The sequence below is a fragment of the Panthera pardus genome, unplaced genomic scaffold (assembly GCF_024362965.1).
Source record: "Panthera pardus isolate Hobbes unplaced genomic scaffold, ASM2436296v1 HiC_scaffold_13, whole genome shotgun sequence".
NCBI classification, from domain to species: domain Eukaryota; kingdom Metazoa; phylum Chordata; class Mammalia; order Carnivora; family Felidae; genus Panthera; species Panthera pardus.
Window position 1 is genome coordinate 6,476,206 of NW_026526688.1, and position 25,095 is coordinate 6,501,300.

General features: G+C 46.1%; 1 protein-coding gene across 4 annotated transcripts in view; it reads left to right on the forward strand.

The window, feature by feature from the left end:
• The window catches only part of MCPH1 (microcephalin 1), a 276,405-nt gene that overhangs the window by 21,582 nt on the left and 229,728 nt on the right, over window positions 1-25,095 (forward strand). For all 4 annotated transcript variants that reach the window (XM_019428034.2, XM_019428035.2, XM_019428032.2 and 1 more), the window contains one exon: window positions 23,175-23,262. In XM_019428034.2, the coding sequence (XP_019283579.2) occupies window positions 23,175-23,262 (88 nt within the window). The remainder of the gene's footprint in view (window positions 1-23,174; window positions 23,263-25,095) is intronic.

The window sequence follows — 25,095 nt, forward strand, 5'->3', positions numbered from 1 at the left end:
GGAAGTATATTGCAAGAAAAGTCCCAAATACACAACCTAACCTTACACTTAAAGGAGCTAGAAAAGGAGCAGCAAATAAAGCCGAAAGCCAGCAGAAGGGAAATAATAAAGACTAGAGCAGAAATAAACAATATAGAAACAAACAAAAAAACAGAACAGATCAATGAAACAAATCTGGTTTTTTAAAAGAATAAACAGTATTGATAAACTTCTAGCCACCAGACTTATCAAAAAGAAAAGAGAGAGGACCCAAGTAGATAAAATTGTGACTCAAACAGGAGAGATCATAACACCACAGAAATATAAACAATTGTAAGAAAATACAATGAAAAGTTATGTGCCAACCAGCTGGACAATCTGGAAGAAGTGGGCAGATTTCTGGCCACATACACTACCAAAACTGAAATATGAAGAAACAGAAAATTTGAACAGGCCTATAACCAGCAAGGAGTTATCAGAAATGTCCCAACAAACAAGAGTCCTTGGCCAGATGAGCTTCCCAGGGGGAATTCTACCCGACATTTAAAGCAGAGTTAATATCTATCCTTCTCAAGCTGTTCCAAAAAAATTGAAATGGAAGGAAGGCTTCCAAACTCATTCTATGAAGCCAGCATTACCTTGATTCTAAAACCAGACAAAGACCCCACTAAAAAGGAGAATTACAGGCCAATATCTCTGATAAACCTGGATGCAAAAATTGTCAACGAGATACTGTACTAGCTAATTGAATTCAACAGTACATTAAAATAATTATTTACCACGATCAAATGGGATTTATTCGTGGGCTGCAGGGCTGGTTCAGTATTCACAAATTAATGTGATACACCCTGAATATAGCATCCTTTCTTGATAAAAACCCTCAAGAAAGTGGGGATAGAAGGAACATATCTTAACATCATAAAAGCCATATATGAAGGCCTACAGCTAATATCCTCACTGGGAAAAAACAGAGCTTTCTGCCAAAGGTCAGGAACACAGCAGTGGTGTTCACTCTCACCACTGTTGTTCAACATAGTACTGGAAGTCTTAACCTCAGCAATCAGACAACAAAAAGAAATAAAAGGCATACAAATTGGCAAAGAAGTCAAACTTTCACTCTTCTCACATGACATGATGCTGTACATGGAAAACCTAAAAGACTGCACCAAAAAAACTGCTGTAGCTGTTATATGAATTCAGCAAAGCTGCAGGATATAAAATAAATGTACAGAAATTGGTTGCATTTCTATACACCAATAATGAAGCAGCAGAAAGAGAAATCAAGGAATTGATCCCAGTTACAACTGCACAAAAACCTTAAGATACCTTGGAATAAACTTAAAGAGGTAAAAGATCTGTTTGCTGAAAACTATAGAAAGCTTAGGAAAGAAATTGAAGAAGACACAGAATGGAAAAATACTCTATGCCCATGGATTGGAAGAACACATATTGTTAAAATGTCTATACTATACATTCAATGCAATCCCTATCAAAATATCAACACCATTCTTCACAGAACTAGACAAACAATCCTAAAATTAGTATAGAACCAGAAAGACCCTGAATAGCCAAAGTAATGTTGAAAAAGCAAAGCTGGAGGCATCACAATTCTAAGCTGTATTACAAAGCTGTAATCATCAAGACAGTATGATACTGGCACAAAACCAGACACAAAGATCAATGGAACAGAATAGAGAACCCAAAAATGGACCCACAAACGTGTATAGCCAACTAATCTTTGACAAAGCAGGAAAGTATCCAATGGAAAAAAGTCTGTTCAGTAAATGGTGCTGGGAAGACTGGACAACAACGTGCAGAAGAATGAAACAGGACCACTTTGTTACACCATAGACAAAAATAAATTCAAAATGGTTAAAAGACCTAATGTGAGACTGGAAACCATCAAAGTCCTAGAGGAGAAAATAGGCAACAACCTCTTTGACCTCAGCCACAGAAGTTTCTTACTAGACAGACATGTCTCAGGAAGCAAAGGAAATAAAAACAAAAATGAACTATTGGGACCTCATCAAGATGAAGAGCTTCTGTACAGCAAAGGAAACAATCAACAAAACTAAAAGGCAGTGAACAGGAGAAGATACCTGCAAGTGACATATTGAATAAAGGGTTAGTGTTCAAAATCTATAAAGAACTTACCAAACTCAACACCCAAAAAACAAATAGTCCATTGAAGAACCGGGCAAAAGACATGAAAGAATAGCCACTTTTCCAGAGAAGACATCCAGATGGCTAACAGACACACGAAAAGATGCTCAACATCACTCATCAGGGAAATACAGTCAAAACTACAATGAGATACCACCTCATACTTGTCCAAAAGGTCAAAATTAGCAACTCAGGCAATAGCAGTTGTTGGCAAGGATATGGAGAAAGGGGAACCCTTCTGCCCTGTTGGTGGGAATGCAAACTGGTCCACTCTGGAAAACAGTAAGGAAGTGCCTAAAAAATCAAATAGAATTCTCCTAAAACCCAGTAATTGAACTACTAGGTATTTATCCAGAGGATACAGTGATGCCGATTCAAAGGGGCACATGCACCCTGATGTTCATAGCAGTGCTATTGACAATAGCCAAATTATGGAAAGAGTCCAAATGTCCATGGACTGATGAATGGATAAAGTAGATGTGGTGTGTGTATATACATATATATATATATATATATATATATATATATATATAATGGAATACTACTCAGTGATCAAAAAGAGTGAAATCTTGCCATTTGCAACAATGTGGTTGGATCTAGAGTGTATTATGCTAAGTGAAATTAGTCTGAGAAAGATAAATATATGATTTCACTCATGTGGAATTTAAGAAACAGAACAGATGAACATAGAGGAAAAGAAGGAAAAATAATATAAAAACAAAGAGGGAAGCAAACCATAAGAGACTCTTAAATATAGAGAACAAACAGGGTTGCCGGAGGGGAACGTGGGTAGGGAATGGGCTAGATAGATGATGGGCATTACAGAGGGCAGTTGTTGGGATGAGCACGGGATGTTATATATAAGTGATGAATCACTGTGTTCTGCTCCTGAAACCAGTACTACACTGTATGTTAACTAACTTGAATTTAAATAAATAAAAAATTGGGGCACCTGGGTGTCTCGGTTGAGTGTCTGACTCTTGATTTCAGTTTAGGTCGTGATCTCACAGTTGAAGCCCTGTATTGGGCTTACTGCTGTCAGCACAGAGCCGACTTCACATCCTCTGCCACCCTTTCTCTTCCCCTCCCCTGCTTGTGCTGTCTCAAAAATAAACATTGAAAAACAAATAGATAATAATAATATTAAAAAATTAGATTTTAGTTATTATATAGAATTACTCATTTTTGTATTTCCTCATGCTCTCTTGAAAATAAATTTTCTTTTAAATTAAACGTATTTATATTAAAATGGGTGTATGTTTTTATTTATTTTTTAAAAAAATTTATGTTGAGAGAGAGACTGTGCCAGCGGGGGAGGGGGAGAGAGAGAGAACCCCGAGCAGGCTCTGTGCTGTGCACAGAGCCTGACACATGGCTCGAACTCATGAACTGCGAGATCATGACCAGAGCTGAAGTCAAGAGGTGGACGCTCAACCAAGTCACCCAGGCTCCCCTTAAATGGGTATGTAGTTTTAAAGTGAAAAGTCCCCACCTAATCCACCTCTTGCCTTATCTTCTCTCTCCTCAGTTGTGGGGAGACCTACCACTGAGAATTTAGAGTATGTACTTTGAGACATTTTACTAAACCTACTGAAAATGCATACATAAACACTTACTTGTCCATGTTTATATGTGTGTCCATGGAAATATGTAGGTTTTGTTTTTTTTTTAACGGAATGCACATAAACTTTTTTAGTTAACATTATATCAGAGAACAGTTTTCTGTGTTTGTACGTAGCAATACATCTCATTTTTTTAAAACATATACAGTCTTCTATAAGAGATATGAAGTGATTTATGTAATTGATCTCCTATTAGTGAGTTTAAGTTTTCCATTTCTTTTTCTTTCCAATCCAAAAACAATACAACACTCAATGTCTTTGTGTACATTACTTACAGATGTTTATGTTTTTCCATAGGTTTAAATTCCACAGGTGGACTTTTGAGTTCAGAGGGCCTGTATACTTAAATTTATAATAAATGCTGTCATACTTTCCAGAAAGAATGTGCTAAATTCTCTTTTTTCTAGCAGTGTAAAACAACACTTGTTTCCCATAACTGTTACTCATACTGTGAGTTATCAGTCTTTTTAATGTTTTCTACTTTGTTGGTGAAAAAATAAAATTCATTTCATTTGAATTTCCTTGATTTTTAGTGAACTTGACCTTTGTTCACCAGAACTTAGAGGTAACAGCGAAACTGACTTGTATTTAAATGTCATGTTTATTCTTTTTTTGCTGTCTATGTAGGCTCTTGCTCATGGTTTCCACTGAAAATGTGAACATTGAATACACAAGGTCACTAGGTGTCACTAGAATCCCATTTTGTTGGGCTGTTTCTGGGCATATTTTTTTCTAAGAGCAGGCAACTGTGTAATGGCCTCAGATAAAATTCTGATCGTTCCTTTGGATACTAGACATTTCTAGTGAAGAAAGAAGAAATAAAGGCAAAAGCCATAAAGGTCAACTTGGCTGTCACCTCTCAGTTCTGTTGAGGAAAGTTGATCTAACAGATAAGTTGGAAATGCAGTTTGTAGGCATTTGTTTTTGCCTACTTGAGAGTAGGTCATTGCCCAGATGCCCCTGCATTTAGTGTGTCCTACACACTAACGTATTTTCTTGCATGACCCCAACTCTGCCATTCACTTTAGAAAGTTAACACTAAAACACTCCCCACCATTGGATTCTGAGTCCATCCTGGTCTCACCAGCTGTTGAAGTTGTGCACTTGACAACAGATGGCTCCCAGCTCCCTGCATCTAGTCAACGTGTCTCCTCATCCTCTTCCTCGCTCGAGCTCTTCCTTGGTCTTTCTTTGGCTGTCATGCTTTTGATATTGCGAAGATTGTAAGTAGTGATGTGTGGTGTCTCAGTCTGGGATTACCTGATGTTTCCTGATGAGGTTATCTGAGTGCTGCGTCTTCTGCGGGAATACCCTAGAAGTGATGATGGGTTCTTCTTAGTGCACCCTCTCGGTGTGTTGGCGGTGCTGGTGGTGTTCACTTTGGTGCTTGCCAGGCCTCTGCACTGCGAGTCAACGTGCACCCCCTCCTTGCATTTAGTGTGGCTTTTAAGGGGAGGTACTTCAACTACATCAGTAACTGTCCCTCATCACACTCTGTGTGTGTGTCTCCACACTTTATTCACGGGGTTGTAATCCATTACTATCATTGTTTAAACCTTTTAAGACTTCATTTGTCTTTGATTGGCCAGGGTAGCCTGTCCAACTTGACTTCTATGTTATTTTACTCATCATCCTGTAAACACCTCTTTTCTTTCGGGCACAACAATTTAATCCAATATCTGCCTGTACTTTGTCTTTCCCAGCTCTGGATTCAGCTTTCTCTTTAGGGATCCCTGGTTCCTTTCAGTGGAAACGACATTTTGAACCCATAATCTGGTGCCATCCAGTATTGGTGCTCCCGTGCCCTCTTGGGGACAGTTAGTGACACTTGTGTATGTTCACCCATGTGTTTCGAACTCCGTTCCCACTGGTACCTGCAACGTCAGTTCCAAACCAGGGGGTTCATTCCAGTCCTCATTTTCTTCTCCCCAGTGTTTGTGGCTCGCTCTCCAGACTGGGGGAAAGAGGATTCCTGTTATCCTAACAGGGCAGTTAATCAGACGTGTAGATGACTTGTCTCTTCTCCAGGGCTGTGCCTTCCCTGCACAGATCCCCTCCTCTGCTCAGGCTTGGATCCCCCTTTGCACTGGGCCACTTCTGTGCACAGATGTCCCTTTACCCCAAGTCGCCCCCACGCATGGGAACCCTCTACTACATCTGTTTAAATTTTGACACCCCTCACTGTGCCTCACCCCTTACCCCGCATGTGGATGTCTTCCTCCCCCCACTTGAGCTCCAGCACCCCATGCTGGGCCATGCCCCACATGAGGGGCTCTGGAAAGCCCTCCAATGCATAAGTGCTCCCCATCCATCCACACAAACCTTGCCCCACCTGTGTGGCTCAAGGACAGAATTGTCAGGTGGGAGGGAAGGCAGGAAGGGCAGATTTCTTCCCTACTCTTACACTGAGGGCACATGCGGAGGGATTGCTAGAGTGGTGGGAACAGCTCTCAGAGTTCAAAATTACCCTGAAACTTTTAGTTTCTTAAGCCTATTCCTGTGATCAAAAGCTGTGTGTTAGTAAGACAGGTATTTTTAAAAACCTGCCTGTTAGGTTTCTCTGTTTGTAGCAAACTTTCAGTCTTCCTGTGTTGACTAAAAACAAAGCAAAGCAGGGCACTTGGGTGGCTGAGTCCGTTAAGTGTCGACTTTTGGTCTCCATTCATGTCATGATCTCACAGTTCGTGAGTTTGAGCCCCGATGTTGGGCTCTGTGCTGATGGTGTGGATCCTGCTTGGGATTCTCTCTCTCCCTCTCTCCCTCTCTGTTCCTTGCATTCTCTCTCTAACTCTCTCTCTTTCTCCTGTCTCTCTCTTAATATTAAAAACAAAAAGCAAAGCCACGTCCAAATTATCCACTGTTACCAAAGTAAAAGACATTTTTCCTATCAGCACAGGTTTGCTGAGAATATAGACCTAATAATGTTCATGAATCACTTAGTAAATGATACCAGAATAATGGGTTTCTTGTAGGTTTAGAGTAGCCGTTCTCACATCATGGCCCAGGGACTTCTGGGGTCCCCACACCCTGTAAGGGGTCAGCAGGGTTGAAATTTTTACAATGTTGATAAGACGTTATTTGGCTTTTTCTCTTTCATTTTCTCAGGCGGGCACAGTATTGTGGGGCCATTTACGAGTGTAAATCACATAAAAAGCTTTATGAGATCCTTCAATTTTCTAAGAATGAAAGAAATTTTGAGTCCAAAATACTGCTTTACAGTTCAGTTTGTGTCTTTCTTCCTTTTTTTTCTTTTCTTCTCTCTTTTTTTTAAAGTTTATTTTTATTTATTTTTAGAGAGAGAATCCCAACCAAGCAGGCTCCTTGCTGTCAGCTCAGAGCCTGACGCGGGGCTCAAACTCAGGAACTGTGAGATCACGACCTGAGCCGAGATCAGGGAGTCGGATGCTCCACCGACTGAGCCACCCCAGCGCCCCTGTGTCCACATCTCGGACTGTATCAGTCCCGCTGTTTCTGGGGGGTCTTGTTCTGTGCCTGGTGAAACCATGCTCACATACTACTTCCTCACTCCACCTGAGGGAGGTCCTTCCAGTTGTCTTGTTCTGTTTCACCGTTGAAAGGGATTCTTCTCCCACAGAAGGTCAGATACTTTTCCATTGCCCTGGCTTTTGAAGAGGTTGTGAAGGCACCGTGGATCTGGGCTTCTTAGGTAAGCAACAGAGTGGGATAGGTTTTCTGCAGTGAATGAATCTGAATAGCATCTGCTTCTCAAGGGCGCTTTTCCTGTCTGCTCTTGACATGTCGTGTGAATGGGCATTGAAGTTGCCAAGCGGGTTTGCAATTTAAAATGTCTGGGGAAAATGCCATTTCAGTCTCAGACGTTGTCTTTGTTTGTTGTCATGGGTCTCTCCTCTGGGTCTGTGCAGCATCTGGCATAGTTGGAAGGTGAAGGGGCAGAGCATCCCTCCCCAATTGTCTAGTACAGCTGGCCCTTGAACAGCATGGGTGTAAGCTGTACAGGTCCGCTTATGTGTGTTTTTTTTTCCTAATACAGCACAATATTGTAAGTATTTTCTTAGGATTTTCTTAAATTTTCTTTTCTCTAGTGTACTTTATCAAAAGAATACAGTATATAATACCTATAACGTACAAAATGTGTGTTATTGACTCTATGTTATTGGTAAGCCTTTGGTCAACAGCGGCTTTTAGTGGTTAAGTTTTGGAGAGTCAGAAGTTATCTGTGGATTTTTGACTGCATGGTGGGGGTGATCAGTGGTTCAGGGGTCAACTGTGTGTCTGAACTTTAACACCAGCCAGGCTACTGTGGGTTTAAAGTTTTATTTTAGTCTTGCCAGAAATATTTATGGTAGACCAAAGCGTTATGTATTAGGATTTGATAAACTATTAAGGAGGCTGTTCAAACCAGTAATATAAATTGGGTCTGTTTTGGGGCGCCTGCGTGGCTCAGTCGGTTAAGCGGCTGACTTCGGCTCAGGTCGTGATCTCGCGATCCGTGAGTTCGAGCCCTGCGTCGGGCTCTGTGCTGACCGCTCAGAGCCTGGAGCCTGTTTCAGATTCTGTGTCTCCCTCTCTCTGACCCTCCCCTGTTCATGCTCTGTCTTTCCCTGTCTCAAAAGTAAATAAAACGTTAAAAAAATAAAAAAATAAATTGGGTCTGTTTTTATCTCCCAGGGGTTTGTATTCCCCTCCATGTAACCTGATAAGATTCAGGATGGAGTCGGTCAGCCTTTTGTTGGTGATTCCAAACGCCCTGTGGTTGGGCTGGGACTTCTGGTGGAGGAGCCTCAGGGGCTCAGCTGGAGGTCAGCTTGGGTCGGACTGAGTGGGTGACGGGGGGGTTGTACAGGAGCCCCCAGTCTCAGGTGCGTTTTCAGAAGAAGTACCTAATGGAAGGTGGTGATCAGGAGATTTACTCCCTGTCTGGGTACTGTTTGAAAAGTCTTCACAACCCCCCTGCCCCCCCAGTACACACACCCGGCACATACACCCTCTCATTTTAAGATTGCTGAACAGGGGGGAACATAACAATGTGGTTAGGGAACAGGCCAGGTGGGCCGGGCCTTGGTGCCCTAGGCTTGTGGAGGGCGTGTGTGTGTGTGTGTGTGTGTGTGTGTGTGTGTGTGTGTGTGTGTTGGGGTGGGGGGAAGAGGGAGGGATGGTGAGCCACTCAGTGATTAGCAACAACAGACCAGTCGCTTCTGGGGGGGCCCATGTGCTCCTTTCTCAGGTGCTCCTGTGTCCTTCACACACCCTTCCCTCGCACGCGCTTATCAAACTTCTCTCCTTTCCCGATGGTCCTGTTCCCATACTCCGAATGCTTGCCAAGGAGAAGGTGGTGTTCTGAGAGGCACAGGCGGGGCTGGCGGGGAGTGCGGATCCAGTCCTGGATTCGTGCTGGCTGCTGGGTCCTGGTGTCCTCCTGTGACCTGTAAACCTGACCTGCCGGCACGATAGGCGCTTGCTCTCACCCCCCACTTAACAGGTGCTGTCCCCTCCTGTCGCTGGTCCCCTGGTGCTCTGCCCTGTGTCCTGGGGGAGAGGGTGGGGTTCATGACTTGAACTCTCCTGGGATTGGGTGCTCGAGGCTGGAGCCTTCACACAGCTGCCATTTGTTGTTATCCCCCCTCGGTGCCCACGGTCCTGGGTCCTAGGTAGTGGACCAACAGGCCTCTGCTGACTGGATTTAGGAGATACGGGAATGAGTGTGGGTGTGGCATAAGCCCTGGAGTTGACCCAGCTTCGGTAGAGGGTTTGTGCTGAGGGTGGGGCAGGAGGGGCGACCCAGGCTGGCTTGCAGGGAAGTGCCGCCATTCCTGAACCCTCGAGGGGAAGGCGTTCGTTGCGGTGGCGCCCAGGCAGGGCTTCCCAGACAGGAAGGACGACACCGGCTGCTTTGTTCCCTGTTGGCTCTGAGGTAGCAGCAAGTAGAAAACAAAGATCAAAAAGGTTGGTTCTGCTTTTAGGGGCGTCTCTTGAGACACTTTTCTGCTTGACCACTAGGTGGGGGCATAGTGTCATGTTACGCTTCTGAAGAGAAGCGGATCCAACCAGAGAGCTTTTTTTTTGTTTATTCAGTAGATTTTGATTGAGTGCCTGATAAACACGGGTTTTAATGTAGTGGCTTCAGTATTTTACTAAGCACGTGAACACACAAGTTGTTTGCACGCATAGAATGACATCACCAGGATTACGGGCCACCTGTTTCTTTGTTGTGAAAGGTCATATATAAACCCAGGTAGATGCAGGACATGTATCTCTGCAGCTTTCCACCTTGCATGATGGATAAATTGTGGAGACACTTACTCCCAGTAAGGACAGAACATATCTTCTACAGCTACACCCCCTGGGTCAGGCACACATTTTACCCAGTTGAGTCAAGCCTTTCCCCAAACTACTCACTAGTAGAGGATACTTCCTAGTTCTGTAAACTTGGGCAAAAGATCTTCGGTGAGCCTCAGCTCCCTCAGTTGTACAATGGGAGAAAATGATAGGCCGGTACTTGTGCACCAGGAATGGTGAGAGGTTCTTGGAAGCTGGCTGAGCTTGCCGACGTCGATTATAACGTAAGTCTCATGTATGTGATGAGGCAGTTACCCTGATTCTTCTCCTACAGGTCTTCCGTCAGGATGCCTCCTGACCACCCCCTTAGGCTGTTTGGTTGCTTATAACAGTGGGAAATAGGTGACCTTTCACTTGAGTAAGAAGAAGCCGGGAAGCCCTGCTCAGGGTAAAAATAGTTACGAAAGGACGTTTTTAAAAAAGAAAGAGGCATTCCTAAGAAATCGTTCTTCTCTTTGTCCTTGATGCCTGTTCCTCATTTCTTTATGATACCCGTTATTCTGCCCCGTTCACTGTAGGCTTTCTACAGCCTTTCTATGGGTGTTAATTTGCTTTTTAAAAAGTCAACCTTTTAAACGTGTAATTTACATAAAATGAAGTGTACCCATTTGAAGTATCCAGTTCACTGAGTGTTGACAAATGAATGCACCCGTGTTAGCCTCACGACCACAGTCAACATATGGTGAACACTTTCATCACCCTTGGAAGTTTCCCTGTGTCCTTTTGCCACCACCTTCCCCTCCCCAGGCCCCCTTGTGCCCTTTACACTGTTGCACCGCACGGCAACCACATACCCGGTTCTTCGCACCTACGTCAACTTTGCTTGTTCCAGGGTCTCCTGTAAAGGAAACCTTGCAGTATGTGTTATTTTCCACCTGGCTGCTTTTGTTCAACACGATGTGTTTAAAGTTTATCCTTGTTGCCGTGTCCATCAATATTTTGATTTTTTTTATAGCTGAATAGTTTTCTATTGTCTGGATATACCATAGTTTGGTTATTCACTTTTAAGGGACATTTGGGTAGTTTTCTGTTTTTGGTTATTGTAAGTAAAGTTGGTATGGATAATCACGTTTGTGTCCTTGTCCTTATGTATTTTCATCACTCTCGGGCCATTACCCAAACTGTTTTCCAAGATGCTTGTATCATTTTACATTTCTACCAGCAGTGCATGAATATTCCATTGGCTCCACATTTTTACCAACACTTGGAATTTATCAGTCTTTAAATTTAGCCATTCAAGTGGATATGTAGTGGTATCTCATGTGTTTATTTTTTGTAGCAGTTTTTTGGGATAGAACTCACCCATCAAAGGTGTACAATTCAAGTTTTGTTTTTGTTTTTTAAGTAAACTCTACATAGACCCAGCATGGAGCTTGAACTCATGACCTTGAGATCTAGAGTCACATGCTGTACCAACTGAGCCAGCCTGGTGCAATTGAGCATTCTTAAATATATTCACAGAGTTTGTCAGCCAGCGCCATCAATTTAAAACATTCTCATCACCTTAGAATGCAGCCTTGTACCTTTACACCACCCTCTGTATTCCCCAAACCAGGGCAACTCCTAATCTACCTTCTGTGTCCACGGTGTTGCGTCTTCTGAACGTGTCATGTAAATGGAGTCATACAATATGTGGTCTTTGTGCCTGGCTGCTTTCTGTTAACATAAGGTTTTCAGGATTTATCCATGTTTTAATCAGAATCTGACTTATTAAAAAAACAGTGTTCCATTGTATGGATATATCACATATATTCATATTGTTACGATTTGTAAGTATTTTCTCCCATTCTGTTGGCTGTTTTTATACGTCCTTTACAGTTTCCTTTGAAGCAAAAGGTTCTAATTTTTCTGAGTTCTATTTTTTTGTTTCTTGTGCTTTTGATGTCATTTAAGAAACTTGCCAAATCCAAGATCAGGAAGATTTAGTCTTAAATATTTTCTTCTGAGAATTTTATAGTTTTAGCTCTGACATTTAGGCCTTGGATCCATTTTGAGCTGGTTTCTGTGTGTGGTGTGAGGTAGGGGTCTGATTTCATCCTTTTTGGTTAGGGTATCTTGTCCCATTACTATTTGTTGAAAAGAGGATTCTTTCCCATTGACTTAATGTTGGCATTCTTGTCAAGAATCAGTTAACCATACATTTGAGGATCCCCTATGGTTTTAGCATGTATTTTCCTCATGACCAGTACCAATTGATTGTAAGAACACATGCTTAGTGACTATTTGGTTTAAACTAAAAATGGTTGCCCATTTTTAAAAACTGGGTTTCTGTCTTCTTAATATTGAGTTGCAGGCAATTTTTGTACATTGTTCATAACAATTTTTTTGTCAGATACACATACTGTAAATACATGATCTCAGTCTGACTTATTTATTTTTTTTGTATGTGTCTTTCAGAGCACATCAGTATTTTACTTTGTTGAAGTGTGTTTTTTTATTTTGTTTTATGCTTTGTGTTTTTGATATTCCCTCTGAATGTCTTTGCTTACTTCAAAATCATGAATTTTGTTTCTCCCATTTTCTTCTAGGAGCTTATAGTTTTGGCCTTTATATTTCTGTGATCTACAGTGTGCACGTGTATATGTGTGGTGTAAGATAAGGAGGTCAAAAGTGTTTCACAAGAGTGTTTCTTTCTATAGTGATGACATTTACTCCTTCAGAAGGTATCTTTTGAGTACTCAGTCTATGCCGGGCATGGGGGTATGTTTTCACTAGACAGGCATAGTCACTCTCTCCATGAAAGAAACAGGTTTTGTAAGCGCAAGGTGTGGTGCATCCTCGGAAGGCTCCTGGAGGGGCTTCGCAGGAGAGCCCGTTTGCAGTTGGTCACCCTACTTAGCGGCTGGAGTTGGTGGACCTTTGAGCCGAGGCGGAGAAGACGCAGAGGAGCTAGATGCTTGGAGACTTGGGGGACCAGCTTTCTGAGGAACAGAAGGTCGAGGCCTGAGGCGGAATAATGCCGGTGTGTTTGAGGGTCTCAGAGCGCCAGTGGTTGGGATCTATGAGGAGAGGGAGCTCAGGACAGGGATGTGATCCTGCAGGACCGCAGAAAGGGGTTCGGATTTTACGCAGTCTCAGTTTTTACTCATTATGCCCTCTAAGTGTCACGCGTCCGTCCTGGGGAAGTTCTCGCGGGTGAAGCACAGCACCTGAGTTTAAAACGGTGCGGAGCTGACCTTGCCGTCATCTCTTCACTACTTCTCGCTTCATTTCTGTCTTGCTTGAGGTGCCATTTTTTCCCCTGTTGTGCCAGCCGGATCCGTCTGAATCAGAACGCCTAGTTTCCTGTTCCCATCCTGTTATGGAGAGGGAGCCCCTCACACACAGGAAAGAGAAAAGCCAGCTATTATTGCAAGGCTTGTGGTGACACACTGGTCCCTTTTTACCCCTCCCCCAGTTCCTGTGCCCCGGGGTAGCGCCCCTCCGCGTGTGCGTCTTGCCACAGCTCTGCCGGGCCTCCACGTTCCCAGCTACTGTGTCTCCACTGCTGCCATGACGTCTGGCTTTTGACACTGTCTAGACTTTCTAGTGTGGAAGTGCAAATACAGCTTTCCCCGTGGCCACCTTCTGGGGGACCCCACTCCACGTACACGCACCCACCCTTTGCACGCACGCATGTGCGCGTGCACACACACACACACACACACACTGCTTCTCCTCTCCTGATTCCGTAAAGTCAGCAGTTGATGAATTAGCAGTTTTACTTTATATAATTACAGCTGTGAAAGGTGTTTTTAGCTGAATCTGAAAATGTACACAAACATTTCCTTTTGTGTGAAACTTGGTCCTTAACCTGAGCTCAGCCTGGTGTCCTTGAGTCCAGTGCGTCTCTGGTCCAGGTCATCTGAAAACTGAACCTGTCACCTGCTTTGGTGGCCCTGACTGTGGGCATGTCAGACCTACCCCCGCCTCGGAGTCCTTGAGGTGTGAGGAGAGGAGTCCAGTCCCTTGTGGTTTCACAAGCTTCCTCGTTCAGCTTCTACACTCGGCTTTCCTTCTCTGTATTGGCTTTTCAGTTGCCTACTCTTTGTTTCTGTTGGTCTGTGTCGTTTTGTTTTCCTTTACCCTTATTTGACGGAGGTTTGGGAGCAGGAGAGAAAAATGTATGTGCTCAGTCCATCAGTTTTAACAAGAGCTCAAGAACATCCCATTTTTATTCCTAAATACTGCCCATTCACATCTGCACCCGGTCCCGCATCTGTGGTGAAACCTGTAGCGTCTCCTACCCCCATAGTCCCTGACTGGTCTCCTTGCCCTCAAAGTCCCCGTCCTGGAACTCACCCTGCAGAGTGGCCTGTCAGAGTTCCCCACCTCTCTAGCACCCTCGGGCCCACAGGACGAGGGCTGTCTGAGCTCAGGAGCTTAGCACATGAGGCCATTGGGGTGACCTGTGTGAACTCCTTGTCACTGGCATCGTCACTGCAGTCACACCCAGTGGTGTGTGTTTTCCCAGAATTGTCACACTGCTGTTCACTTTGTCACACTTCTTCTGCCTGTTCTGTCCTTCCCGACGGAAGATCTGCGTCCTCCCCAGTGCACTTCCTCATCAGAATTACCCGCCCGTCTGGGGGGTCGCCTCCCACCTGAAGCTTCTGACTGCTGTGTATCGCAGCATCACGGGTGCTCCCTCTGGCTTCTGCTCTACCTGTTGTGCTCAGAGTACTGTTTTTGTGCCGCATTCTGTGTTGTGCACTTTTTGCAAACTTCTTTCGTGCCTGGCTTAATTAAAAGACATTTGCATTCCAAATCTGCCTCTGCGTTTACTATATCGGGATCACAGGTGTCATTTGGCTTTAACCCCATCGTGTGCTAGTGAGAGAGTGAGAAGTGAAAAAGGCAAATGAGGTCTTGTGCTAAAAGTAGTTTTGACCTCACATGCCCTCAGAGGTGTCTTGGGGACCCTAGAGGTCTTCTGACCACCCTTTGAGATTCCTTAAGCCTAGTGATAAATACTCTTGTCAGTGTGGTGCATAATCTTCCAGACTGCTTACAATTAGAAATACTTTACCATATTATATACAGTATACAGTCCCATATGTCCCTGCTGAAGTTGTGTTTTTGTTCTTAATCTGTTTTAGAGAGCTTTCTATATGAATATGGATATATTTGCCCTATTCTTTTTTTTTTTTTGCATTGTATTTTAATTATATTTTCATCTGTCATTTGCATACAGATGTTGAACAATGACAATCTAATGAAATATGGTCAGAGTTGGGTTTAGGGGCTGTACTTTTAAAAAGACTGAAACAACAGGTGCAATTATTCTGTTAACATAGGAGTGATCAAAGGCTTTTGATTGGGTTGTGGGGAGATGAGCAAAATGTTATATGCTTCATCTTTCAGTATTAATAATATAAATGAATGGGAAGAGTAGAAAGTATATGTAAGGAGATCATTTAGAAAATTATTGTAATTGTTTAGATTTGAGCACCTGAATGCTTAGAAGTAGGTAATGGTCTGAGGATTCCCAAGACAGGGAGGGAGGTGAAGGGCTGCAGATCGAGAAACGAATCGCAGGTTGTGGGGCAGACAGGTCTGGGGGGTGGGGCACAGTCCGGAGTAGCTGTCATCGTGTTATGCCCAGAATTCGTGATCCCCAAAGACCACTAGGGAGCCGAGTCCGATGCAAAAGCAAAAGAACCTTTATTCGAGCTAGCTCGAGCTCAATCCCCTACCTGCACCGACGCAGCGGTGAGACACCAGGGAGAGAGAGCGAGTTTCAAAAGCACAAAGGTTTTATAGGGGTCTAGGGGCAGTTGGTGAGGTAATGGCTGTGGCCTCAGCCGATTGGCTGGGGAAGGGTCGTGGCCTCGGCCGATTGGTTGGGGAAGGGTCGGAGTCCTGTTACGCAGGTCGCTGGGCGTGTTTTGATCAGAAAGTTTGAACGGGTGAGCGGGAGGTTACTCAAGGGGAGGAGGCGCAGTCTGAGGTTTCTGTGAATTTCCCGGAAAAGGGGTCATGTCGGGGACATAGTCACTCAAGGTGGAGAACACAGAACAAGATGGGGTCGGCCGGCGTAGGCCCGCCCTTTCATTCCCCCCTTGTCATGTAACTTACGGACCCAATCATGGGACCGGCTGCATTTATGGTGACAAGGGGAACAGAGTTTGGAAGTTTACGCTAAGTTCTGGGAAGCATGTGTCCCTGGGGTGGCTCTGGGAGGTCTAATTAAGTATTGTCCCTGAGCTGGTATCTATGATCTGCCAGGTGATGTTTTGGGGGGTGTGGGGACTCCCGGTAGCATGAGCAATGACAAGCAGAGTTAACAGAGTTACCAATATTAGGTGGGTCGAATGTGCTGGAGCTTGAGCTTGAGCTTGAGCGGGTTGTGTTGGTCCCGACTGATGGCCCATCGCGTGACGAAGTCCTTCCGGATCGAGGAGGGGTCTGCTGGCCGAACGTGGGTGTGATGGACCCAGGTCGCGATGCCGTCTACTTTAAGAGCGGTGGGGGTTGTCAGCACTACAATGTAGGGTCCCTTCCAGCGCGGCTCGAGAGTCTCTCGGTGGTGCCTCTTGACATAGACCCAGTCTCCCGGCTTGTACTGATGAGGTGTCGGGGTCGGGCCAGCCTCGTAGATGGCACGGAGGCGCGGCCAAATATCCTCGTGCGCCCTCTGGAGCCCTCTCAAGGAAAGAAAAAGTTCTTGATCTTTAAACTCTGCAAGAAGTTCAGCTCGAAGGCTGGGAATAACAGGGGGTGGCCTGCCAAACATGATCTCGTAGGGAGTAAAACCCAGAGTGTAAGGAGTGTTTCTAACCCGGTAAAGGGCGTACGGTAGGAGAGTCACCCAGTCCCCGCCAGTCTCCATGGTTAATTTGGTAAGGGTCTCTTTTAGGGTTCTATTCATTCTTTCTACCTGTCCTGAGCTCTGGGGCCTATAAGCACAATGTAATTTCCAGTTTTCCCCCACCACCTTGGCTACTGCCTGTGTTACCTGAGAGATAAAAGCTGGTCCATTGTCTGATCCTACCATGGCAGGAAAACCATACCTGGGTAAGATGTCTTCTAGTAGCTTCTTAGCCACCGTCTGAGCCGTTTCATGCTTGGTTGGGTATGCCTCCACCCAGCCAGAGAAGGTGTCTGTAAATACTAAAAGATATTTATAACCATACTTTCCTGGTTTGACTTCAGTGAAGTCGACTTCCCATTGGGCTCCCGGTCTGGTGCCTCTGAGCCTGGTTCCTTTTTTATTTGATGTGGCTTTCGCGTTGGTGAGTTGGCAGGTCTTGCAGGCAGATACAACTTGCTCTATTTTGGTGTCCTGTTGGTGAATCTTGATTCCGGCATGTCGGATTAAGTCTTTTAATTTTCGGGCCCCCATGTGAGTAGACCGATGCATGTACTCTAATATTGAGACTCCGAGCCGGTCTGGCAGCACGAGCTCCTTGTTAGGTGTATACCACCATCCCTTTATCTCCTGGGCCATGGGGAGTTTCTTGATCCGCTGTAACTCCTCCTGGGAGTATTTGGGCTGGTCTGGTAAAACTGGGTCTCCCGGGTCTGGTAGTTGTATGGTCATGGTGGGGACTGGAGTAAGGGCTACTGCCTTGGCTGCCTGGTCAGCCTTTCGATTACCTCTAGCTACTGGGTTATCAGCTTTTTGGTGCCCTTGGCAGTGGATAATGGCTAGCTTGGCAGGAAGCCATAAGGCCGTAAGCAGGTTAAGTATCTCCTGCTTATTTTTTATAGTCCGTCCTTCTGCCGTCAGTAACCCCCTCTCCTGATAAATTGCCCCATGAATATGAGCTGTGGCAAATGCATAACGGCTGTCTGTGTAGATGTTAAGCCGTTTTCCAGCTCCCAGCATCAGCGCCTTGGTGAGGGCTATGAGCTCCGCTCGCTGGGCTGACGTTCCGGAGGGTAGAGCCTCCGCCCATACGGTGTCCATTTCGGTGACCACCGCTGCACCCGCATACCTGTGTCCATCTCGCACAAAGCTGCTGCCATCAGTGAACCAAGTAGCCTCGGCATCGGGGAGGGGCTGGTCGGTCAGGTCCATCCGGAATCCATGTACTTGTTCCAGGATTCCCGCACAGTCATGTAGTGGAGCACCTAGGTCAGGGTCGGGCAGCAGGGTTGCAGGATTGAGGGTTGCACTGGGGTGGAACCGCACTCGTGGAGGGTTGAGTAGGAGGCTCTGGTAATGAGTCACATGTGTATTGCTCATCCATCTATCAGGAGGCTGTTTCAGGACCCCTTCAATGGCGTGTGGGGTTGTGATCCAGATCTCCTGTCCTAGGGTCAGTTTGTCTGCATCCTTGACTAGGAGTGCTGTCGCCGCAATAATTCTTAGGCATGGCGGCCAGCCGGCAGCCACTGGGTCTAGTTTCTTAGACAGGTAAGCCACTGGGCGGTTCCAGGGGCCTAAGGCTTGAGTTAGAACCCCTTTTGCTATTCCCTTATGTTCGTCTACAAAGAGGTGGAAGGGTTTCGTAATGTCTGGTAGGCCCAGGGCTGGGGCACTTAGGAGGGCCTTTTTTAACCGATTAAAGGCAATTTCTTCTTTTTCAGTCCATTTAAATGTTTTCCCCTCTTTGGTAGCTTCATATAGGGGCCTGGCGATCTCAGCAAAACCTGGAACCCAGAGGCGGCAGTAGCCGGCTGATCCTAGGAATTCCCTCACTTCTCTTCGGGAGGTGGGAGTAGGGATCTTTAGGACAGTTTCTTTTCTGGCATCTGATAACCACCGCTGTCCGCCCTCCAGGATATATCCCAGGTAACTTACCCTCTCCCTGCATATCTGAGCCTTCTTCGCGGATGCCCGGTACCCTAAAGCCCCCAGGGTAGCCAGCAGGTCCTGGGTCCCTCGCTCACAGTCTTTGGCCGTGTCAGCAGCAATCAGGATGTCATCTACGTACTGTAGGAGGGTGAGGCCAGGGTGCTCCCTTCTGTACTCACCCAGGTCCTCGTGTAGTGCCTCGTCGAAGATGGTGGGTGAATTTTTGAATCCCTGAGGTAGCCGTGTCCAGGTGAGTTGCCCACTGTAGCCCTCCTCCGGATCATGCCACTCGAAGGCGAACAGGGGTTGGCTCTGGGGTGCCAGCGGCAGACTGAAGAAGGCGTCCTTTAAATCTAGTACAGTATACCAGACCCTGGAGGGCGCCAAGGAGCTCAAGAGAGTATATGGGTTGGGAACAGTTGGGTGTATGTCCGCGACCCTCTTATTTACTTCCCGGAGGTCTTGTACCGGTCGGTAGTCATTTGTGTGAGGCTTTTTGACCGGCAGTAAGGGGGTGTTCCAGGCAGACTGGCAAGGAACTAGTACCCCTAGGCTTCGTAGTCTCCGGATGTGTGGCTGGATCCCCTTCCGGGCCTCCTGTGACATGGGGTATTGTTTGATCCTTACCGGACTCTCTCCTGGCTTGAGCTCTACCAGGACTGGGGTCCTATGAGCGGCTAGTCCCATCCCCCCCCCCAGTCTCTGCCCAAACCGAGGGGAATTCTTGTAGCCATCTGTCTATATTATCCTCTCTCGGGAGCGCCTCCTGGTGGAGGAGGTATTCATCCTCCAGTTTCATGGTCAGGACCTGGATGGGGTGGCCCTTGCCATCGGTGACCTGAGGCCCCCCTTGTCTGAAAGTTATCTGAGCTCCAATCTTGGTCAGTAAGTCCCGTCCTAACAGCGGGTAGGGGCATTCTGGTATTACCATAAAGGAGTGGGATACCCGGCCCGTTCCCAAATCTACTGTTCTTCGGGTAGTCCATGAATACTGGCTCATACCAGTTGCCCCTTGTACCCAGGACTTCTTGCTGGCTAGTTTTCCTTGTGGGGTGCGGAGGACCGAATGTTGTGCTCCAGTGTCGACAAGGAAGTCAACAGGGGTCCCCTCCACTTTAAGAGTTACCCTGGGTTCGGGGAGAGGGTCCGAACCCCGACTCCCCTAATCACTTAGTTCATCTAGCTCTAGGACTTTTACTCGATCAGTCTTGCTTCCTTTCCCGCCGGCCCTTTTCAGACAATCTCGGGCCCAATGCCCTATCTCCTTGCAGTATGCGCACTGATCCTTCTGCAGCCTCTGCTTCCCCCCCTTGGTGGTTCTTTTACCTTTTCTTGCGTCGTCTGCCAGCTGCCAGAGACGGCGGTCTCGTTCCTCAGGGGAGTCAGCAGTGGTAGCTAGTAGTATTCTCGCCAGGTCTCGAGTCTGCTTACTGCTGGCAGCCGCCATGGCGCGAGCCTGCTTGTCCTCAGGAAGCTCCCGGTTATTATATACCTTTTCGGCTACCACCAGTAAGTCCTGCAGACTTTTTTCTCCTAGTCTATCTATTTTCTGTAATTTTCTCCTAATGTCTATGGCCGATTGGTTTACAAAGGCCATGATAACAGCTGCCTTGCTTTCCGGAGCCTCTGGATTCATGGGGGTATAGGTACGGAATGCCTCCATGATCCGTTCTAAAAAGGCAGCCGGAGATACATCTTTTCCCTGTTGTACATTTCCTACCTTGGCCAAATTGGTTGGCTTTCTAGCAGCCATTCGGAGACCCCCCATTAGAGTCTGGCGGTAGACCCGGAGCCTCTCCTTACCTTCTGCCGTGTTGAAATCCCACTGGGGCCGAGTTAAGGGGAAGGAGGCATCTATCTGAGCCTGGTTGGTGGTGGGATTCCCGTCTGTGCCCGGAACTAGTTTTCGGGCCTCATTGACGATTCTTTCTCTTTCTTCAGTCGTGAACAGGACCTGCAAAAGCTGCTGGCAATCGTCCCACGTGGGCTGATGGGTAAAAAGAACAGAGTCTAATAAATCAATAAGCCCTGCCGGTTTCTCGGAAAACTTAGGATTCTGAGCTTTCCAATTGTAGAGGTCACTAGTGGCGAAAGGCCAATAGTGATGGGGCTGGTTCCCCTCCGCGTCTGGGGGTCCGGTGGCTCGCAGGGGCAGAATAGTGGAGTCGGCGGCGGAGGCGGATTGCTCCCTCTGAGCCCTTTGTCTGGTGAAGGGCGGGCTTCCCACTGGAGCGTTTCCGCCTCCCGCTCTCGGAACAGCGTCTGCCTCCCCCGGAGGGGGAGGATGGTGTTCTTCCAGCATCCTAGAGGGGTTATACGAGGGAGGAAAAATTAATTCTTCTTCAGTACCCCCCTGTAAGACAGGGTAGAGGGGTGCTGAAGGCTGGATAAGACTTTTCTTCTTCTTTGTCCCCTGCAAAGCAAGAATGGGTTTTGGCTCCGGAGGGAGCGGGGCTAGGAAGGGTTTAAGCCAAGAGGGTGGGTCTTCCACAAGGTCCTGCCAAGTGATAATGTAAGGGAGCTGATCAAGATGGCCCGTCTTAGGCTGAGAGATGATACTCCTGACTCGGTGGATGGTAGGGAGGTCGAAGGTCCCCTCTGGTGGCCATCCGACATTGAAAGTTGGCCACTCGCTAGAACAAAAAAACTGCCACCGACCCTTTCGGACTTCCACGCTGAGGTTGTTAGCTCTTCCCCTCACATCCTTAAAGTGATCAATCATAATACTTAGAGGAGTAGTCTGAGTCTGTCCCATAACGTCCGTCCAGTAAGTCCACAGAACAAAACAGAGAAACACAAAAACAGACAAACAGAGGGCCCCTAGAAAATCTTCCAACTCCATGGAAGCAAAACTGAAAGCTAGCTTAGACATTTGAGGGGATTCCACGTCCCTCCAAAACCGATGAGGGGATTCCACGTCCCTCCAAAGACGACGGCCTCACGCCGACCAGCGGGAGCGACCCGCCTCGTCTCAGACCTTTGAGGGGATTCCACATCCCTCCAGAAGGGAGAATCGGAACGTCTTCCGAAACTCCCGGCCCGTGGTCCTCCAGTGCGTCCACTTAGACCGCGTCGGGCACTACCAGAACTCCAGAAGTGAGCTCACACAGAAAAGACAGAACAAACAGACAGACACTAACCGTGGCCAGTCAGGCTCTCCGGGTCGGGGGTCCCTCAGGGGTCTTGGGGATCCCGGACGAGCCCCCAAATGTTATGCCCAGAATTCGTGATCCCCAAAGACCACTAGGGAGCCGAGTCCGATGCAAAAGCAAAAGAACCTTTATTCGAGCTAGCTCGAGCTCAATCCCCTACCTGCACCGACGCAGCGGTGAGACACCAGGGAGAGAGAGCGAGTTTCAAAAGCACAAAGGTTTTATAGGGGTCTAGGGGCAGTTGGTGAGGTAATGGCTGTGGCCTCAGCCGATTGGCTGGGGAAGGGTCGTGGCCTCGGCCGATTGGTTGGGGAAGGGTCGGAGTCCTGTTACGCAGGTCGCTGGGCGTGTTTTGATCAGAAAGTTTGAACGGGTGAGCGGGAGGTTACTCAAGGGGAGGAGGCGCAGTCTGAGGTTTCTGTGAATTTCCCGGAAAAGGGGTCATGTCGGGGACATAGTCACTCAAGGTGGAGAACACAGAACAAGATGGGGTCGGCCGGCGTAGGCCCGCCCTTTCAATCGGCCCACCCTGCTCTCCGGGTGAAACACACAAGACAGAGAACCCAGTTTTGGGGCCAAGATAAACTTGCCAGCCTCGTTTCTTTAGGAACCTTCTATCTCTACATTACTCATTTTTTGTCCTGTTTACTCTCATATTATTCCTTTAGTAACATGTGCTTAAATTGTGTGTGTGCCATGCACTGATCATTTTGAAGGATGTTACTAAAGTTATCGCGGAAAAATTGTGCTTCCTTTACCTGCTGCCTGCTTCTACTCTTACACTCTAAACACTGTGTAGAGAATACTTTGGCAAGTTGAATTTATATTGCCTTTTGTATTTGTTTATAAATATACTTAATTTATTTTTTAATGTTTATTTTTTAGAGAGAGAGAGAGAGAGAGAGAGATCATGAGTGGGGAAGGGGCAGAGAGAGAGGGAGACACAGAATCTGAAGCAGGCTCCAGGCTCCGAGCTGTCAGCACAAGCCCAACGCGGGGCTTGAACTCACAAGCTGTGAGATCATGACCAGAGCTGAAGTCAGACGCCTAACTAACTGAGCCACCCAGGCGCCCCTAGATGTACTTACTTTAAAAGCCACGTCTATTAAAATGGCCTGTGCATTTCTTAAATTGGTAACTGACATATGTGCAGATTTAATGCTATGTGAATTTAACAGAAACAAATGCTCATTATGCTGTATCAATTTAATTATACAGATGCAGGACAGCTGGAGTACATATTGATGAATCACTCTTCCCTGCAGCTAACACCAGGGAACACTTACCAAGCCTAATTAAAAAAAAAGTAAGTATGTGATTTCAATATGGACAGTGGCAACTATGAATTTATTCGTTCTTCTATTCCTAGAAAATGAAACTTTTTAGAATGTATTCAAGAGTTGTCTTAAGTATTGCTGCTGCTGGTATTGTTCTTTTCATGTAGCCTTTTTAAGAAAGTTTCAGAAATCATTTATCCTTTAAATTTGTGAGAAGTGGAAGGAGATGTGTGTGCCCAACAGAAAGCTAAAAGTTGCAAGAGACCAGCAAACGTCCAGGTGCTCTGGGAACTACTTCAGAATTCGGTTTGTTATGTCTGCAGCAAAATACCTTTGTTCTGCTGTTTAGCTGGAAAATCTCAAAAGTCTGAAGCAGAAATATCCAAGTTATTTAGTAAATAAGTTGTTTATTGAAAATCTGTGCAGACATAAAGACACGTTGAGGTCTAATCCATATTTGAACTACAGCATTTTCACTCTTATTATTTGAAAACTTTGTAATTTCTTTATTTGAGGGTAAGCTGGTTTACTATGAAACTTGAGTCCCTTTGCGCATGAGAATGCCCGTTGGAGAAGAGATTTGCAGACTTTCTCCAAAGTGAATTAGACAGACCAGAACCATACATTTCCTGTAGATTAGAGAAGACGTTCCCGTGGGTGCCTCAGATTTTCTGTAAATACTAAATCCTCTATCTCCATTCCATTTATGTCAGGCCAGCCAGGATTTGTAGCGCACTGACGGGGTGCACTTAACTCCAGTCTCTGTCTGCCCAGATCTCATTCAGGTATACGTGAAATAGAGTGTGCAAGGCTCTTGGCTCTCTGTGATACACTTAGCAATAGCTGTGTCTGCTGTGGTTTTTTGGTTTAATTTTTTTAAATGTTTTTACTTATTTTTGAGGGGGGGGGAACGGGCAGAGAGAGAGAGAGAGAGAGAGTCCAAAGCAGGCTCCAGGCTCCAAGCTGTTAGCACAGAGCCTGACACAGGGCTCAAACTCACAAACCCTGAGATCATGACCTGAGCTGAAGTCGGACACTTAACCTACTTAGCCACCCAGATGCCCCTCTGTGTTCGCTGTTTTAAAAATAAAGTACATGTTTTAAAAACACATTAATCATACGAGTGTATTTTCATTGTGAAACACTGAATGTACACAGATGAAGCCAGTACGCACATGCACACATGCGTGCGTGTGCGTGCGTGTTTTGTACGATTGAGGTTCTCCGATGTTACACATATTGTTTGGGAGATTGCTGCTTTCTTCTTCACTTAACAGTGTGTTTTTGACTGGTTCATGACAGCATATGTAGGCCGTCTTCACTTGTCCCTATTGTGCTCTATGGCGAAATGTGCCTTTCTTGGATTCATGCACCCTTAAATCATCGTGGGTTTTCAGTCAGCACGTTGTGCATGTGGCATGTTTGAGTTAATTGCTCCAGGTGTAGAATCTAGAGATGAAATTACCGGGTTGAAATGTGCGTGCTCTCTGATGCAAACAGTCGCCCCTCTTGACACAGTGACCACACCTGGATATTACTAATCTTTGTCATTTTTCCTAATATGAGTCCTAAGTCACGACAGCTTATACGCTTTGTTTGCTTGTGCCTGAAAACATTCCCTTTCCCTCTTCTAAGTGCAATTGCAGAGTGAACGTGACTGCAGACCGTAGTCTCTTGGGCTTTTGGAAGAGGGTCTCGGCTTGCCCCTCCCTCACTCTTTCTGCTGCCAGCCTGACCCCCTTCCCTGCTTTTGCGCACACATCCCAAGCGTGTTTGTGATTTAGAGCCGTTACATTTTCTGTTCCCTCTGTCTGGAAGCTGCTCCCCCCAAACTCCATGATGTGACCATCTTTCCGACTTCG